The sequence below is a fragment of the Trifolium pratense genome, linkage group LG2 (genome assembly GCF_020283565.1).
Source record: "Trifolium pratense cultivar HEN17-A07 linkage group LG2, ARS_RC_1.1, whole genome shotgun sequence".
NCBI lineage: Eukaryota > Viridiplantae > Streptophyta > Magnoliopsida > Fabales > Fabaceae > Trifolium > Trifolium pratense.
In genome coordinates this window covers 850108-869274 of record NC_060060.1, presented here as the reverse complement: position 1 = coordinate 869274, position 19167 = coordinate 850108, and the positions used below count along the sequence as shown (strand labels likewise).

At 35.2% G+C, this 19167-nt stretch overlaps 1 protein-coding gene and 1 long non-coding RNA gene across 2 annotated transcripts; both read left to right on the top strand.

Moving 5' to 3' along the window:
* The first annotated feature begins 1191 nt into the window (after positions 1–1191).
* LOC123908979 lies at positions 1192–2198 on the top strand. The gene is made up of 5 exons (XM_045959738.1): positions 1192–1238; positions 1326–1430; positions 1797–1866; positions 1966–2061; positions 2133–2198. Exons 1-5 carry the CDS (start codon positions 1192–1194, stop codon positions 2196–2198), a joined length of 384 nt encoding a protein of 127 aa, XP_045815694.1.
* A 12633-nt stretch (positions 2199–14831) lies between these two features.
* LOC123907146 lies at positions 14832–16232 on the top strand. Its single transcript, XR_006809165.1, has 2 exons — positions 14832–15018; positions 15991–16232. It is a non-coding gene; the product is annotated as an uncharacterized LOC123907146 (long non-coding RNA).
* Positions 16233–19167: the final 2935 nt, after the last annotated feature.

Sequence of the window (19167 nt, the reverse complement as noted above, 5' to 3'; positions counted from 1 at the left end):
CAAATTACAAACCTCTTTTATCTAAACCAAGATCAATAAACCTTAAGCCCTACAAGCTTAATAACTACCTTAGTCCTACAGAATAAAGGTGTCACTGAATCAATAACTACGTATTGATTTGAGCCAATCCTTTCTTTTACAAAAGAGTTTTTTGGATCACAAGCTTACAAATAAAACTCAATCAAGTTGAGAAGCTTAGAACGAAAACACTCAGTTCACTCAGTAGTGTACAGATCCAAGTGTATGATTTAGAGAGCTGGGAGTGAGAGTGGAAGAGCTTGATAACTTGTTCGAAAAAGACAACTGTAAATCTTGATAGTTGTAGTGAAACTCTTGAATCTTCAAAGCACCCAGGTGTGCTATTTATAGATGTAGTTTGCTCTGAGTTTCGTGGCCTCCAAGTAGAGCTGATGTGGAGAAAGAAACTAGCTGTTTGTTCTTTAAAAAATCAGATCAAATAATGTTTGATGAGAGAGAATGATGCTTCTAAGAACGTTCTCAGAATGATGACGTCATTAAGGAGCGTGAGTATGAGTAGCCATGAGCTGTATAAACTTGTTCTCCACGAACAAGCACGGTAGAAGCTTTTTTTGAATCACTACCAACAACTAGAGACAACTAGATTGGATCATCAAAGAATGTGCAGAAAAAGTTGTTCGATCCAAGAACGTTCTCCAGAAAAATACTGATACTTGGCCTAGATCAAAGAAGCATGCTTGCTTGTTTTGTTGCGTGGGCCTCAGGATATCCATGAAGGGCAGAAGATAACAGTTGGTCTTCTTATCATTTTACTATTCATGTGTACTTGCAAGAAGATAATATGATGCTCCACCGAAAAAGTCGGAACCTATCTGTCAAAAATTAGGGGTAAAGGCAATGTATATAGATCAAACTTTGAAGTTTAATGTTGAATTCGGTGGGACAAATGCCTTTATTGAGCTCCCAAGGGAAGATATTGTAGACTTGGGTATGGGTACAACAGAATTAGGGATCAGTATTTTACAAGTGTGGCTTATGTAAGTATATTTTATTTTTAAATTTATTAATTTATGATTAACTTAATTTCATTTATAATGTAAATAACTTTTAATATGTTGTAGATATCTTCATCGTCGTTGTATGGAATTGGGCAACAATAACGTTTATGGATTTATTGATCCGCAATTCACTCAGTCCTACATACAAAAGAAGATGTGTGATGATAAAAAAGAATGTTGCATTGCTCCTTATTTAAACAAGTAAGAATTTTTTTTCTTGATAAAGTCAAATCACTTATAATTGATATAAATTAATTTAACACATTAAATTGTATGTTGCCCTTGTAGTCATCATTGGCAATTGCTCATTATTAATCCTACGAAGCTTAAAGTAGTCTTTCTATGTTCATTGGGAAAGAAGCCGGATAAAAAAATCTGTGACATAGTTGAAACGTAAGTATTCAAATTATATACCGTACATAAACTATGTGATATGTTTTATTATACAAATCTAACGAATATTTCTTAATGCTACAAATCTATGAGTGAGGAAGCCTGCATTTGTTTTTCTTCTGTTAGTTTATTGTATTTCCTCTTGTTGCCTAGGCAATTTGATTTATTTTGGTTTAGGGATTGTCATTGTTTGTAGATGTTTTTAGTCCATGGATGTAGGCTTTGTGTCTGTTAGTTTAGGATTTGTTATTATTGCCATGTACTGTGTTTGCAGTTCTGGTTTTGTACCTTTTAGTCCATGAGCATTACTTGTGCATTTGGATATCTATTAATAATATATTTTGCTGACTCTAAAATTTTTTGTAGAGCTTTGGGAGCTTATAATAAGTTACAACGTGCGAGAAAGCAAAAGAAAGTAGAATGGTTCTTTCCCACCGTAAGTTGTTAACTTTCTATTTAAATGAAAATATATAACAGTTTTTGAATAATAATTACTGACTAGTCGACATTCACATTTGATCGTATTATATTTTAGAGTCAAAAGCAACAAGCTAGTTATGAGTGTGGCTATTACATCATGATTCACATGTTGAACATTATATCTGCTACTATTGTTTGTTCATGGACACAGGTAAGTAATTAGGACTATATTTTTTATGTTGATATAATAATTTAATGTTATGTCAACTTTTATTTATTCAGATATTTCGGGATTCAAAGCCATTTCAAAAAGATGAAGTTAAAAATGTTCAAGAACGCTGTGTGTAACGACCCATTTTTCGTATTCGTATATTTTATTAAATGTTATTTTATTTATTAATTGGCTTTTATTATTTTAGTGAGCGGAGAATAATTATTTAGCCGAGCGTAAGTTATTAGACGCGAGAACCTTTGTTTTGGGCTTAATGGGCGTGAGAGGCAATGGGCCTAAGCCATTTGGGCTTGGTTCATGACAATGGAAAGTAGTATAAGTAGCAAGTCAAACACATGAATAGTATCACAATTCATTTCTTTGAGTTTTGAGTGAGTAAGAGCAAGAGCAAAGCTAAGCTAAGCTAGGGTTTTGGCTAGGAGAATCACGAGCAAGAGAGGAGAGGAAAGGCTTGGATCATCATCTTTGCTTAAGGTAAGAGATTAGAATTCATGATTCTTGAGCGGCAAGGAGAGGGGAGATTGTCTATGTCTCCATTCCCGAACTCTCCCACTCAATTTCTTTTAGACTTTTGATTAAGCTTTTGTATGTGAGTGTGATGTTCGTCATCATCACTTTCTATGTGTTAATCACTAGCTTGATTTCATGAAAAATATGCATGTGTTTGGATCATGTTGAAAAAGTTTATGAAAGTTGCTTAAAACCCAAGAAATTGGCATGATTTTGATTGTTTGAGGTATTTGGATGTTTGGAAGGGATGATTAATGTTCCTTGATACCATATATGCTTGAAATAGTTGTTTATAAGAATTTATAACATGTTTGAATGAATTTTTGAGTTGATTCAATGTTAAACCGCCTTATTGAAACTCAAGAACAGATATTTTTCTGGTATAGTTCGCTAAGCGACCAGGAGTTCGCTGTAGCGAACATGTTCGCTGAAGCTCGCCAATGCTCGCCATGAGCAGGTGACTTCCTGGTGAGGTTCGCGTAGGCTCGCTAAGCCTTCGCTCAGCGAATAGTTCGCTGAAGCTCGCCAACGCTCGCCATGAGCAGGTGACTTCCTCGTGAGGTTCGCCATGTCTCGCTGAGGCTTCGCTTAGCGAAGGCCTCTATGACAGCAATTTTTGTTGATGTTTGTAAGTGTGATTAGGCACTTGTAACATGGTTTAAGAGTATCCTTACATGATTGTTGATACATGTTGATACTGTTAATGCTTATTGTTAATCGTTATATGATTGATAAACGTGTATGCAATAAGTTGTAGCTTAAAATGAGCAATGTGATGTTTTGGCATTAAATTGTAATGTTAAGTGAATGTGTTAGGATTGTGTTCCCGCATTCATAAAAGAGTAGCTTCGAGCTAGAGAATATCATATGGTTGATATGTGTATGCATACATGCATTCATGATTGTATGTGAACATTGGAAACTTGGGTTCCAATAACGAAAATGGATTATGTGTCCATAATGAAGCTGAGGATCGGATTAGATGTATCCATGAGTCCGGAGTTGCTATCCAACAGGATATAAAACTGTGTTGGCTTATCCAAGGGAGATAAGATGGTTCGGTAAGTTCCGACATATCCAGCAAGATATAAAACTGTTCTTGGTCCACCGTTGGTGAGACACCTTGGTACCACATGCATTTAGTTATGTCTAGGGATGGCATGACAGTGAATTAATTGGCATTAGATACCTTAGGGTAAATGCGCATATATTTGATAAATGGTATGTGACATTATTTGGTTGAATTGTGTTGAACTTTATTAATTGATAATTGTTTAGTGCGATGTTTTGGCGTGAGTTAGAATATGTATGATGTAGTTCGAAAGTGTAAGACCTTTCTTATACTCGTATGATATGCGATTATGTTTTCTAACTCTCTGCTTTGTGTTATTTGCTGGACCTTTGGGGGTTCAGATATTCAGGCTGAGGATTGTGCCGACGATTAGACTGCTGTTTTAGCTTGGTGTTGAAGTACCTTTTGGTGAGGAGACTTAGCATAGATTTCTCCTTTTAGTGCTAGCTTTTGGCTAGAGTTTGTAAATAGTAAATGCTCTGGTAATGTAACATCGAGTCGGGGCTTACGCTTGGATTTCATCGTATATCGGTGTTACCTTTTTGATATGCTAGTACTTGTATAAGTGACATCTTTAGGGATGAATATGGCTTATGTATATATATATGTATATATATATGCATGCTTGGTTTGATTGAATCCGCTGTTGCTTTTCATGTTAAATTTCATGACGCTCTGTGTGTATGCTTGTGTTTTAATTACCGCGTGGCACTCTGCCTTTACACTTGTTGAAAAGTTTTTAAAATTACGTTTTTAAGGGTAGTATGGGTTAGGGTGTTACAATAGTGGTATCAGAGCAGGTCGGTTCGTGTGAACCAATTAGGACTTTTCTTTTCCCCGTATGAGCATGTGTAGGGAACACTGTTAGTACTTCTAACGTCTAGTTGTGATTCGTTCAGGAATCATGGCTGCTGCGAGAACGAATGCCCAGATTGCGGAGGCTTTGGCCGCACTCACCAACATAGTGGTTAGAGATCATCAACCTGGAAGAGAGGTAGAGATGAGGTTGGAACGGTTCATGAAGCAGAAACCGCCAACATTTACCGGAGGTTACAACCCGGATGGAGCTCACAAGTGGCTGGAGGAACTTGAAATAATTTTTGAAGCAATGGATTGTTCCGAGGAAGGGAAGACAACCCTTGGAACATATGTGTTGCGCGAGGAAGCGAACGTGCGGTGGAAGAACGCCAAGTTGAGGCTAGGACCCGGTGGTATGGCTATACCATGGGCAATGTTTAAAAGAGAATTTTTGGTTAAGTATTTTCCTGTTGATGTGAAGAACAAGAAAGTGGTGGAATTCATGGAGTTGAAACAGGGAAATATGACGGTAGCTGACTATGCCGTCAAGTTTGAGACTTTGTGTGCGTTTAGTCCGCATTACAACACTTTGGAAGCGGAGAACGACAAGTGCGTGAAATTCGAGAGTGGCTTACGTCCAGACATTAAGCATATGATTGAATTTTCACAGATAAGGGATTTTGCGACCCTTGTGAACAAGAGTAAGATCTGTGATGAAGATGGTAGGGCAAAGGTGAACTACTACAAAGCTGTGAACGACCGAAAAGGGAAAGGGCAAGAGCGCGGAAAACCTTATGACAACCGCGGTAAAGGGAATACAAGTGGTGGTAAGAAGCCGGTGAATGGGAATTGTTACAACTGTGGAGAACGGGGTCATATGTCTTATGATTGCCCGAAGAAGGGAGATAGGTGTAAGAATTGTGGAAAACTGGGCCACAAGACCGAAGCTTGCAGAGTAAAAGTGGTGTGTTTCAATTGTGGTGAAGAAGGCCACAAGAGTCCGACTTGTAAGAAGCCCAAGAAGGTGATGGGCAAGGTGTTTGCTTTGAGTGGAGAGGATGCTAGCCTTGAGGACAATCTCATTAGAGGTACGTGTTTCATCTATGACACTCCTTTAATTGCGATTATAGATACGGGAGCGACGCATTCTTTTATTTCTTTGGATTGTGCGAAGCGTCTTAGTATTCCTTTAACGGATATGACGGGTAGGATGGAAATAGAAACTCCTGCTAATGGTTCAGTGATTACCCGACAAGTATGTCGTAATTGCCCCGTAACCATTTTTGATAGGCACTTTGGTATGGATTTAGTGTGTATTCCACTTAGTGGTATGGATGTAATTTTTGGTATGAATTGGTTAATCTTCAACCGAATTCATATCAACTGTCGTGAGAAGGCCGTTGTTTTTCCGAAGCCGGAGGAGAACTTGCATTTGATGAGCGGGAAGGAAGTATCGGAAGCGTTGAAAGAACATGCCGAGATGTTCATGATGTTTGCATCATTGAAACTCGAAGGAGGAGTTAAGATAGAAGAGTTACCGATCGTTTGTGAATTCCCAGATGTGTTTCCGGATGATATATCTGACGTGCCTCCAAAGCGAGAGGTAGAGTTTTCTATCGACCTAGTACCTGGAACTAGTCCGATATCAATGGCGCCGTATCGAATGTCAGCGTCAGAGTTGAATGAGTTGAAGAAGCAACTTGAAGAGCTGCTTGAGAAGAGGTTTGTTCGGCCGAGTGTTTCGCCATGGGGAGCGCCGGTATTGCTTGTAAAGAAGAAAGATGGAAGCATGAGATTATGTATAGACTATCGTCAGTTGAACAAAGTGACGATCAAGAATAAATATCCACTTCCGAGGATAGATGATTTGATGGATCAACTAGTTGGAGCTTGCGTGTTTAGTAAGATCGATTTGAGATCTGGATACCATCAGATTAGAGTGAAGACGGAAGACATACCTAAGACTGCATTCAGGACGAGGTATGGGCACTACGAGTATTCAGTTATGCCGTTTGGTGTGACCAATGCACCCGGAGTTTTCATGGAGTATATGAACCGAATTTTCCATTCATTTTTGGATAGATTCGTGGTGGTGTTCATCGACGACATTTTGATTTACTCAAAATCCGAGGAAGAGCACGAAGAGCACTTGAGGATTGTTTTGCAAGTCTTGAAGGAGAAGAAGTTGTATGCCAAGTTGTCGAAGTGTGAATTTTGGATGAAAGAGGTGAGTTTCCTAGGGCATATAATTTCAAGTGGAGGAATCGCGGTAGATCCTGCGAAGGTTGACGCTGTGTCACAGTGGGGAACGCCGGAATCTGTTTCAGAGATTAGAAGTTTCCTTGGTTTAGCCGGTTATTATAGAAGATTCATCGAAGGTTTTTCGAAGTTGGCTTTACCGTTAACCAAGTTGACGAGGAAAGATCAAGCGTTTGTTTGGGATGGTAATTGTGAGAAGAGCTTCCAAGAGCTCAAGAGAAGATTGACTACTGCACCCGTGTTGATTTTACCCGATGCCAAAGAGTCGTTCGTCGTGTATTGCGATGCTTCGAAGTTAGGACTTGGTGGAGTGCTTATGCAAGAGGGGGTAATGTGGTAGCATATGCTTCAAGGCAACTGAAGGTTCACGAGAGGAACTATCCAACGCATGATTTGGAGTTAGCCGCAGTGGTGTTTGCTTTGAAAGTGTGGAGACACTACTTGTATGGATCGAGGTTTGAAGTGTTTAGTGATCACAAGAGTCTGAAATACTTATTCGACTAGAAGGAGTTGAATATGCGGCAACGAAGATGGCTCGAATTCTTAAAGGACTACGATTTTGAATTGAGTTATCACCCCGGAAAAGCCAATGTGGTGGCCGATGCATTAAGTAGGAAAACTTTGCATATGTCATCATTGATGGTGAGAGAGTTAGAGTTGATTGAAGAATTCCGAGACTTGAGTCTTGTGTGTGAGGTTACTTCTTCAAGTGTGAAGCTTGGAATGTTAAGATTGACGAATCCTTTTCTTGAAGATATTAAAGAACGTCAGAAATCGGATAAGAAATTGATGGAGAAGATGGTACTCATCAATGAAGGCAAGGAGACCAATATCAAGATTGACGAAAGTGGAGTCATGAGATTTCAAGGAAGAGTTTGTGTACCGGATGTACCCGAATTGAAAAGAATGATCATGGAAGAAGGTCACAGAAGTGGTTTGAGTATTCATCCTGGAGTAACCAAGATGTATCAGGATTTGAGGAAGTTATTTTGGTGGCCGGGAATGAAGAGGCAAATTTCTGAATTTGTTTATTCCTGCTTAACTTGTCAGAAATCGAAGATTGAACATCAGAAGCCGTTTGGTTTGTTGCAACCAATGTTTATACCAGAATGGAAATGGGATAGCATTGCAATGGATTTTGTGGGAGGTTTACCGAGGACCAAGAAAGGTAACGAGGTGATTTGGGTAGTGGTAGATCGTCTGACGAAGTGTGCTCACTTCATTGCTATCAGGAAAGGTACTTTGGTGCCTAAGTTGGCCGAGATTTATGTGGAGCAGATTGTGAAGCTACATGGTATTCCAACAAGTATTATTTCGGATAGAGATCCGAGATTTACTTCCAGATTTTGGGAAAGCTTGCAAGAAGCTTTAGGAACGAAGTTGAGGTTGAGTTCAGCTTATCATCCTCAGACAGATGGTCAGTCGGAGAGGACGATACAATCCTTAGAGGATTTGTTGATGGCTTGTGTTTTGGAGCAAAACGTGAATTGGGATTCTTGTTTGCCGTTGGTAGAGTTTACATACAACAACAGTTACCATTCTAGTATCGGAATGGCACCGTTTGAGGCTTTGTATGGGAGAAGGTGTAGGACACCTCTGTGTTGGTATGAAACTGGAGAAAGTGCAATTCTTGGACCAGAGATTGTACAAGAAACAACAGAGAAGATTCGGATGATTCGTGAGAAGATGAAAGCGTCTCAGAGTCGACAGAAGAGTTATCATGATAAGAGGAGGAAGGACATTGAATTCCAAGAAGGGGATCATGTATTCCTACGAGTTACATCGACTACTGGAGTAGGACGTGCGTTGAAGTCAAGGAAGTTGACATCGAGGTTTATTGGACCGTTTGAGATCTTGAAGCGAGTTGGGAAAGTTGCGTATAGGATTGCATTACCGCCATCATTGGCGAATTTGCACGATGTTTTCCATGTATCACAGTTGCGCAAATATGTGTCTAATCCGACACACGTGATTGAATCGGACGATGTTCAAGTGAGGGATGACTTGACCATCGAGACTGTGCCTTTGAGAATCGAAGGAAGAGAAGTGAAGAGGTTGAGAAACAAAGAGATTGCATCCGTGAAAGTCGTGTGGGGAGGACCGGCTGGAGAGAATGCAACGTGGGAGCTGGAAGGCAAGATGAGAGATTCGTATCCCGATCTGTTTCTAGGTAATTTCGAGGGCGAAATTCTTTTAAGGGGGGTAGGATTGTAACGACCCATTTTTCGTATTCGTATATTTTATTAAATGTTATTTTATTTATTAATTGGCTTTTATTATTTTAGTGAGCGGCGAATAATTATTTAGCCGAGCGTAAGTTATTAGACGCGAGAACCTTTGTTTTGGGCTTAATGGGCGTGAGAGGCAATGGGCCTAAGCCATTTGGGCTTGGTTCATGACAATGGAAAGTAGTATAAGTAGCAAGTCAAACACATGAATAATATCACAATTCATTTCTTTGAGTTTTGAGTGAGTAAGAGCAAGAGCAAAGCTAAGCTAGGGTTTTGGCTAGGAGAATCACGAGCAAGAGAGGAGAGGAAAGGCTTGGATCATCATCTTTGCTTAAGGTAAGAGATTAGAATTCATGATTCTTGAGTGGCAAGGAGAGGGGAGATTGTCTATGTCTCCATTCCCGAACTCTCCCACTCAATTTCTTTTAGACTTTTGATTAAGCTTTTGTATGTGAGTGTGATGTTCGTCATCATCACTTTGTATGTGTTAATCACTAGCTTGATTTCATGAAAAATATGCATGTGTTTGGATCATGTTGAAAAAGTTTATGAAAGTTGCTTAAAACCCAAGAAATTGGCATGATTTTGATTGTTTGAGGTATTTGGATGTTTGGAAGGGATGATTAATGTTCCTTGATACCATATATGCTTGAAATAGCTGTTTATAAGAATTTATAACATGTTTGAATGAATTTTTGAGTTGATTCAATGTTAAACCGCCTTATTGAAACTCAAGAATAGATATTTTTCTGGTATAGTTCGCTAAGCGACCAGGAGTTCGCTGTAGCGAACATGTTCGCTGAAGCTCGCCAATGCTCGCCATGAGCAGGTGACTTCCTGGTGAGGTTCGCGTAGGCTCGCTAAGCCTTCGCTCAGCGAATAGTTCGCTGAAGCTCGCCAATGCTCGCCATGAGCAGGTGACTTCCTGGTGAGGTTCGCCATGTCTCGCTGAGGCTTCGCTTAGCGAAGGCCTCTGTGACAACAATTTTTGTTGATGTTTGTAAGTGTGATTAGGCACTTGTAACATGGTTTAAGAGTATCCTTACATGATTGTTGATACATGTTGATACTGTTAATGCTTATTGTTAATCGTTATATGATTGATAAACGTGTATGCAATAAGTTGTAGCTTAAAATGAGCAATGTGATGTTTTGGCATTAAATTGTAATGTTAAGTGAATGTATTAGGATTGTGTTCCCGCATTCATAAAAGAGTAGCTTCGAGCTAGAGAATATCATATGGTTGATATGTGTATGCATACATGCATTCATGATTGTATGTGAACATTGGAAACTTGGGTTCCAATAACGAAAATGGATTATGTGTCCATAATGAAGCCGAGGATCGGATTAGATGAATCCATGAGTCCGGAGTTGCTATCCAACAGGATATAAAACTGTGTTGGCTTATCCAAGGGAGATAAGATGGTTCGGTAAGTTCCGACATATCCAGCAAGATATAAAACTGTTCTTGGTCCACCGTTGGTGAGACACCTTGGTACCACATGTATTTAGTTATGTCTAGGGATGGCATGACAGTGAATTAATTGGCATTAGATACCTTAGGGTAAATGCGCATATATTTGATAAATGGTATGTGACATTATTTGGTTGAATTGTGTTGAACTTTATTAATTGATAATTGTTTAGTGCGATGTTTTGGCGTGAGTTAGAATATGTATGATGTAGTTCGAAAGTGTAAGACCTTTCTTATACTCGTATGATATGCGATTATGTTTTCTAACTCTCTGCTTTGTGTTATTTGCTGGACCTTTGGGGGTTCAGATATTCAGGCTGAGGATTGTGCCGACGATTAGACTGCTGTTTTAGCTTGGTGTTGAAGTACCTTTTGGTGAGGAGACTTAGCATAGATTTCTCCTTTTAGTGCTAGCTTTTGGCTAGAGTTTGTAAATAGTAAATGCTCTGGTAATGTAACATCGAGTCGGGGCTTACGCTTGGATTTCATCGTATATCGGTGTTACCTTTTTGATATGCTAGTACTTGTATAAGTGACATCCTTAGGGATGAATATGGCTTATGTATATATATATGTATATATATATGCATGCTTGGTTTGATTGAATCCGCTGTTGCTTTTCATGTTAAATTTCATGACGCTCTGTGTGTATGCTTGTGTTTTAATTACCGCGTGGCACTCTGCCTTTACACTTGATGAAAAGTTTTTAAAATTACGTTTTTAAGGGTAGTATGGGTTAGGGTGTTACACTGTGGAAACATGATATTGGAACATATTGAAGTAAGTGCGGACAATGATATGAATTAGGGTGCAATTCTGTGTTATATGTTGGCTATAGTCATTAAGGTTCCTACTTTTGATTGTATTTTGATAAGTACGTTGTTGTTTCACCCAAGTAGTTACTCTTGTTTATGCTTTTTTTATAAGACTAGTGTTATATCTGTTGAGTTTGCATTTTAGTGCAAAGCGCAATGTACCTATTTTAATTACAATGATGTTTTAATTTTATATGACAATATTTTCTTCTATGATTTTATTATTATTATTATATATTTTGCAAGCAGTGTATGCTATTAGTTTAAGTATATATGTGCCATCCAAATAAAAGTGTCATTACAAAAAAAAAACTGGTTAAAAAAAAAAACCACAAGAAAAAAAGCATGCGTAGAAAAAAAATCCAACGTAAAAAAAAAAAATCAAGTTTTTAGGTCGGTTGATTATATCCGACTTAATAAAGAACTTCTTAAGTCGGGTACAAAATCGGACTTAAGAAGTCCATACATCTTATGACTGTAATTATTAGGTCAGGCTCGGAACCGTCTTAAGAAGTGGATTCTAACAGACCTAAGATGTACTTTTTAAGTCAGGTACTTATCTGACTTAAGAAGTGGATTCTAACAGACCTAAGAAGTACTTTTTAAGTCAGGTCAAATACGACTTAAGAGGTAGATTCTAACAGACCTAAGATGTACTTTTTAAGTCAGGTACTTCTCTGACTTAAGAAGTGGATTCTAACAGACCTAAGAAGTACTTTTTAAGTCAGGTCAAATACGACTTAAGAGGTGGATTCTAACAGACCTAAGAAGTATTTTTTAAGTCAGTTCGAAATACGACTTAAGACGTCAATACTTCTTATGTCGGCTTTTCTTAAGTCAGACGCGGAACCGACTTAAAAAGTCAATTTTAACCGACTTAAAACGCGTTTTTTCCACTAGTGAGAACCTGTGTTTAGAGAGAGCATCGTGAGTGTGTGATTGTTTTGAACCTTGAAATAGAGCACTTGTTTTATATGTTTCTATTTTTATGCATATTTATTTATTTTATTTTATTGACTTTGCATATTTATTTTTTTCTTTTTATATTCTATAATCTTTTTATTGTTTTTTTTTTCTTTCTATTTTAATGCATAGATTCATATATAATCTTTTTATTGTTTTTATTTTTTATTTTATTTTTTTACTATGCATACATTCTTTCTATATTCTATAATCTTTTTATTGTTTCTGTCAAAGAAAAAACAAAAACAACTAAGTTAATGACCAAACTGTCAATTTGGTTTCCATAATGGAGAATTAAAATAAATAGTTACTACGTACCTAGCTTGGTTTCAGTAACTATATGAGTCACTCAAATTAAGGAAAAATGTGTACCTCGCGGAAAATTAGTGGTCGATCATTTGAATAAGTTTTACTTCCACTTAGTTCCATTCCTGCAAGGAACAATTTCATTAGCTATAGTAGAATGTGTATATGCAATTGAACATTACTCGTTGAATGTGAATATGCAATTGAACACTATATATGGCCAGAGCATCATTCCCATCTACACGAATGCTACGGACTCCTTATGCAACAATACCATCACCTATGTATAAAAGGAAGAGCACAATATGTCGTTAGACATTGCAAGACAATGCTAAAGACTTTAGACAGTAAGAAGAAATTGATGTTGGAATACTTTATGATATTCCAATAATATTAAGTGTCGTGGACAAATATCTTTGCGTATATAATTATATTAGCTATTTATCAATAACGGGCCTTAATTGATTAAGTGATAAAAAAAAAATTAAAATGCTAATTCATGGTCAGCGCTAGATTACTTGCTTTATTCATAATTTGCGGCAACTTAATATGCACTATTGTATGTTACTGTCAATTCATTATTAGATTGAATAAGGCCAGTGACGAATAATTTTTTTTTTTTTAATCTAGTCTGATTTCAAATTTGGTTTTGTTCATTTTGTAGGTACAGTTTGCTGCCTAATATGAGGATTTATACTTGATTTGATTCCCATTAGTCTTGTACTTAAAGTTGTATTTTGAGAAATATTTAAGTCTCCATTGACTTACACCGCTTAATAACTCGATATCGGCATTATATTTTTTCAATCTAACCGTTGAATTCAAAGATCTCAGTAAGTAGATGACGTTATAAAGGTAGGGTGTCTGTTACTTAAGTAGCGGACAGGGGTATATTGGTAATTTCGTAGGACGCGTCCCAGAATCAGGAGAGTGACAAAAATAAAACTCTACAAACAAATGATTAATTCATAGTTGCCTAGTAAATAAGTTTACAAGAAATAATTAACACAATAATTATCACGGGATCATTATTTGTCATTGAAACATAAAAAATTGTCTAGGAAAACTTTAAGAATGCGTTTGATTTGCTAAATAATGAAGGACTGAACACGACAACAAAATTTGTCCGCCGTTTGATCTGAAACTTGTTACCCACCGAAGTGGAGGACAAGTTTTTGTCCGCTGGACAATGTAGGACAATATTGCCTTGATAATTATCAGTTTTTCAATGCCACCAGCCGCACAAAATATTTTTATAAAATTATAACCTTTTTTTTTTAAACGAAACCATGCTTTTTGGTTAGTACTTCCTACTTAGTAATTGTTTGTTTTGCTATGCTTTTCAATAATAGTTCGTCGGATATGGGTTCTCTGCAGTCAAAAAGTGACTGCAGGTGAATCACAGCCCTTAGATTTAATAAATTCATTTTGATATATTGATCAAATGGTAGATAATAAACTGACTGCATGAATTCACCAGCCCCTGACTGCATGGAATCCATGTTCTAGTTTGTCACTTGTTTTGAATTTAAATTTTAGTTTTGACATTTTCTGGGTTGCACAATAATATATTCAGATTTAATATATAATTATAATTATAATTTTATTTATGCATTAAAAGAAATTATATAACATATTTTTAATTTCATAATATCATAATAGCTTTTTGATAAATAGCAAAAAAACTTGACAATTTGGAAATTTGATATATTTATTTTTAATATTATTCCAATGAAACATTACACAATATAGAGGATATTATAGTAATTTTGCACATTTTGTCTTGTGCTGTAAAGCGATTATCAAACAAGGTGAAGAACAAAAAGTGGCGTTGTAACTTAATTACTTGTCCAGTTCTGTTTTGTTTGTTCCGTTCTTTATTGTGAATCAAAAGATTAACAATAATTAACACGGGATCATTATTTGTTATTGAAACATAAAAAATTGAATAAATAAGTTTACAAGAAATAATAAACACAATAATTCGACTTATTTTTTTTATTTCCACTTATATTTTAACAATATTATATAACAAATTTTTAAATATTTAAATTTAAATAAATTTTCTACTTTGATATAGTGACAAACTCAAATATCGAATAAAATTCAATAGACCCGTACAAATGTACCCGTACGAAAACCTTGCATTAAGATTAGGATGGATACTCAAAAAAGATTGTTGTAATGATTCAACCTTATTAAATTTATTTTTAGAGTTTCCCTTCACTATTATGAAGGGATAAAAAAGAAATAAAAAAAATATAATGAAAGATCAAGTAATTAATTGAATGAGCTAAAGAGACAAACATATTTTATACATACATCTAAGAAACATTAATTTAATAATAGTTTCATATTAACAAGCATGAACTTTTTTTCACGCTATAAAGCTAACAAATGATTCCTATTTCTAGATACATAAAAGAAAAAATATGGTTAAAGTTTATATGTTTATTTATACTATGATTTTCTTCTTTTCCATATTTATTTCTATAGCAAATACCCGTAAGTAATTTTTATCATCGCTTTTACATTTGCTTTCAAACTTTAGTTTGATATAGTATACTGGTATTTCTATACAAAATTTAATATCATGTTTTTATATTAATTTATAGGGTTAAATAAATATTTTATCCCTATAAATACGTCAAATTTTTTCTTAGTTCCAACAAAAAATTTCAGTAAATTTTAATCCTCAAATCTCTTTCGTACAATTTTACGTCCCTACTTTTAAGTCAACTAATCTATATATAGTTTTTCGTTTACAATGGAGTGATCCGTAAGAATCAAACTTAGAACTTTATATGCATACTATTCAAATCTTTTACCACTATAGATCAAACCTAGTGGATTCTCAACTCATGTATATTACTTGAAATTTTTATTATTTTATGCATTCATGGTTAGTACATTATATAAACCTCTCTGACAAAAATATAAATTCCCTATCAATCTTTTATAAGTTTTAATGAGTTTTTATATTTATATTTATAATAATATAAACATCTCTCCCTCCAAGATTTAGTTTTTTACAACATAATGGATGAATTAGATATGAATTTCTAAGATTTTTGCGCATAGAAAAATCATATTTAATTCACCTAATTTAAAAAATTCTAAATTATTGTGAAAGAGATTTTTATATTATTATAAACAAAAATAGAAAAATTTATTCAAAAATATCGAAGTATACATAAGTTGACTTAAAAATAGGAATCAAAAGTTATCAAATAAAATATTTGGGAGACCAAATTAACTTGTTGAAATTTTTTATATAGACTAAAAATAAAATTTGAGAATATTTATACGGTTCAAAAACTTGTTTAACCCTAATTTTTATCAAAATAAATTAAAATTTTAAATAATGTTTGTCTAAATTTGATATTTGTATAAAGATTCATAATAATTTTTACCTTTAAATTTTCTTATTCAAATTGTTTCACCCCCATTATGATAACGTTCCTTAATTCTTATTAGTTGGGTGCCAAAATCATGAGGATTGTCGAGATCATGTGTGTATTGAAGCTGACACTAAACCAGTCTGCGCGTTTTGGATTCCGGCGCCCACATTTATAAAGCCCGAATCTGGGGTTTGTGGATGTATTGGGAAGATCACAAGTATTGGACAAAATTAGTGGCTTGTGAATGTATATTTATGTATAAAGAAGCAACAAAAGTTAATTAAAATAAAAAGGAAATTATGTTGTTGCATGCTCTTATGATTTGTTTGACACTTATATTTATTTTAGTACATTATACTTCCCTCTCTTGAAAGAATTTTGAAAATATACACTTTGGTTCATTTTAGTAAAATTAAATATTTTTGTGATAACAGTTAACTTTAAATCACTATTTTATGTTAAAATAATTTCAAGCTATCATTTAAGAAATTAATATTCTTTTTTTTTTAACTCTGGCCCCGTGCATATATAATCCAATGTCCTACCAACTGAGTTACGCTCACAGGACAATGTAGATTTTAATATAAGGGGAAAAATGAAATTCAAGCTCCTATCGAAGAAGCGAAATATTGTAACTTTATTCAATATATTTTGTATAAGAGAGAAGGGGAAATATTGTAACTTTATTTCGGATAATGAGTTATCATCAGTTTCAGTTACAAGTTTCATTCCTGATCTCCTCCTATAATTTTTTTGGTTACATGTTGGGGAAGATTGAATAACAGCAAATCAAATTTTTTTTGACAGAACATCCAATCAAATTTTAAAAAAACCAAAAAATAATTTTAGGAAGTGCTTACAGAGAGTAGCCATAATTTCAAGAGGGGCCAACCCCACCAAAAAGCACCAGAACCATATTGGATCATCTCCGGCGCATACCTATGCCTCCTGTTATTTATCATGTGCCAAATCCAATGATCGGGAACCAATGAGAAAAACATAAGGGACCAAATATGTAATTAAGTTATTAATTAATGAAGTATAATCTACAAGAGAGAGAGAGAGAGGGAGAGAGAGAGAGAGAGAGAGAGAGAGAGAGAGAGAGAGAGAGAGAGAGAGAGAGAGAGAGAGAGAGAGAGAGAGAGAGAGAGATGGGGGGAAGTAGAAAATATTGTTGCACATATGGAAGTAGAAAGCTCGTATAGGAGAGGATTCTGATCACAAGTAGATTGATTAAACCATCAAATATTTAAATCAAAATAAGTGCATTTTTCTTTGCCTTTAATTGTAATACCCCAGATTCTCATTGATTTTAGACTAAATTGCACTTTTGGCCCCCTAAGTTTCAGAAAATTGCAATTTTGGTCCCCTTGAATTAGTCGGTCCTAAGGCCGGATACCAAGTTTTCAAAAAAAAAAAAAATTCAGTAAAAGGCAATTTTAGACCACTATGTTTCAAAATAGCAGTTCTGACCCCCTATATTTACTTCCTTTTGCAAAATGTAAATTTTGACCAAGTCAACGCTGATGTGGCAAGTCACGTGAGTGACTCAGCTGCCACATCAGCTTTTTTTGTTATCTTATAATTAGAAAAAAAAAAAATAGAGGAAGATGTCACTTAAAAAAAAAAAAACAGAACACCCAATTTGCAAAACTTCTCTCTTCTCAATTGCACAAAAACTTCTCTTTTCAATTGCAAAACTCAAACAAATTCTATTTTTCGATTTCGACTATGCTGCAAGGCTTTTCTTTTAAAATCGACTATGTAATGCCCCAAAATTTTGGAATAAATTATTTTAGTAATTTTCTTAAATTGTTTATTTGTATTGCACAACTTATCCGTACAATCATATTTTTGTCTTATTTTGATTATTTATTTCATAACTACTTTAGCTAGTTAATTTAGTAATATTGTGAATTTTGAGTGATAAATTGCATTAAGAAAAAAAAAGAAAAAAAAGAATCCTATTATTGAATGTTGATTGAAGAATTGATGAGAGCATTGAACACAAAGTTGAAACCTCCCCTCTATTAATCAACACGTCCAGCTCACTCCCTCCATAACTTTTATTTCATTCTTATTCACTTAAAGGAAAATTAATTAGCCATTATCATCATTTTAGCAAACTACTCGGCCAACTCAACTTCCTGATTAATAGTGAACGTGAACCATGTTATAGAAACCTAATAATTGTGCAAATACTAAGAAATTCATGGTGGGGAATCAATTGCTATTTATGAGCCATATATGCATATGCCATCCTTTATAATCCACCGTTTTTAGTCTGAGTTAGGGGGAGTGTATTAACCTTTATTCATTTTCTCCTTTACACCTGGGGATGACATTGGGTAGGGTATGGGTAGGGTACTATAGTACCCATCCCCATACCCGCGGATTGAAAAAATATCCGTACCCATCCCCATACCCGCGTGGGTAACAACTTTTGCCCCCGTCCCCATACCCTATGGGTACCTAGGTACCCATACCCATTACCCGCATTTTTACAAAAAATAAATTGATCAATTATAAAATATCATATAATTTTAATAGAATTAAATTTTTTTTAAAGATTTTAATATTGACCAATGGAAATTATAAACAAAATTATTACTAACCATACGTTAAAGTTCATATTTATGTTAAATATTCACATTATTTTTATATTATGTTTTAAATAAACATCTTTATTAAAAATATATAATAGTTTAGTAAAGTTGTATTGTTTTAAATTGATTTACATATATTATAATATATTAATATAAATAAAATAAATAAATAAATATATATTATGCGGGTATGGGGCGGGGTGGGTACTAAGGTACCCGTACCCGCACCCATACCCATTCAATTTTGCGGGTAATTACCCATACTCGTACCCAAAATGCGGGTTTTTACCCTACCCGTTGTGGGTAATTTTTGCGGGTACCCTCTGGGTATGAGTTAAATTGTCATCCCTATTTACACCAAAATATCATTTCAAAATGTGTTGCCAAAATTATGATCCTGAATGATATCAGGTAAACTACATATTCATTTTGATGGCCTACCTATTTCCTAAGAAATGTCATAAACACTTTAAGCCATGCCATGCCTTGCCAAAATATAGTCTCCTTGTTTCTAGCATCACACACACGTCAATTTATAGATAAATTGGTAACTGCGACAACACCTTGGCTCACCGGCAGATGGCGTTCGAGTTTGGACACTGGGTTCATGCATGTGACTCTTTATTTTTAACCGTTAGATCGCCGAA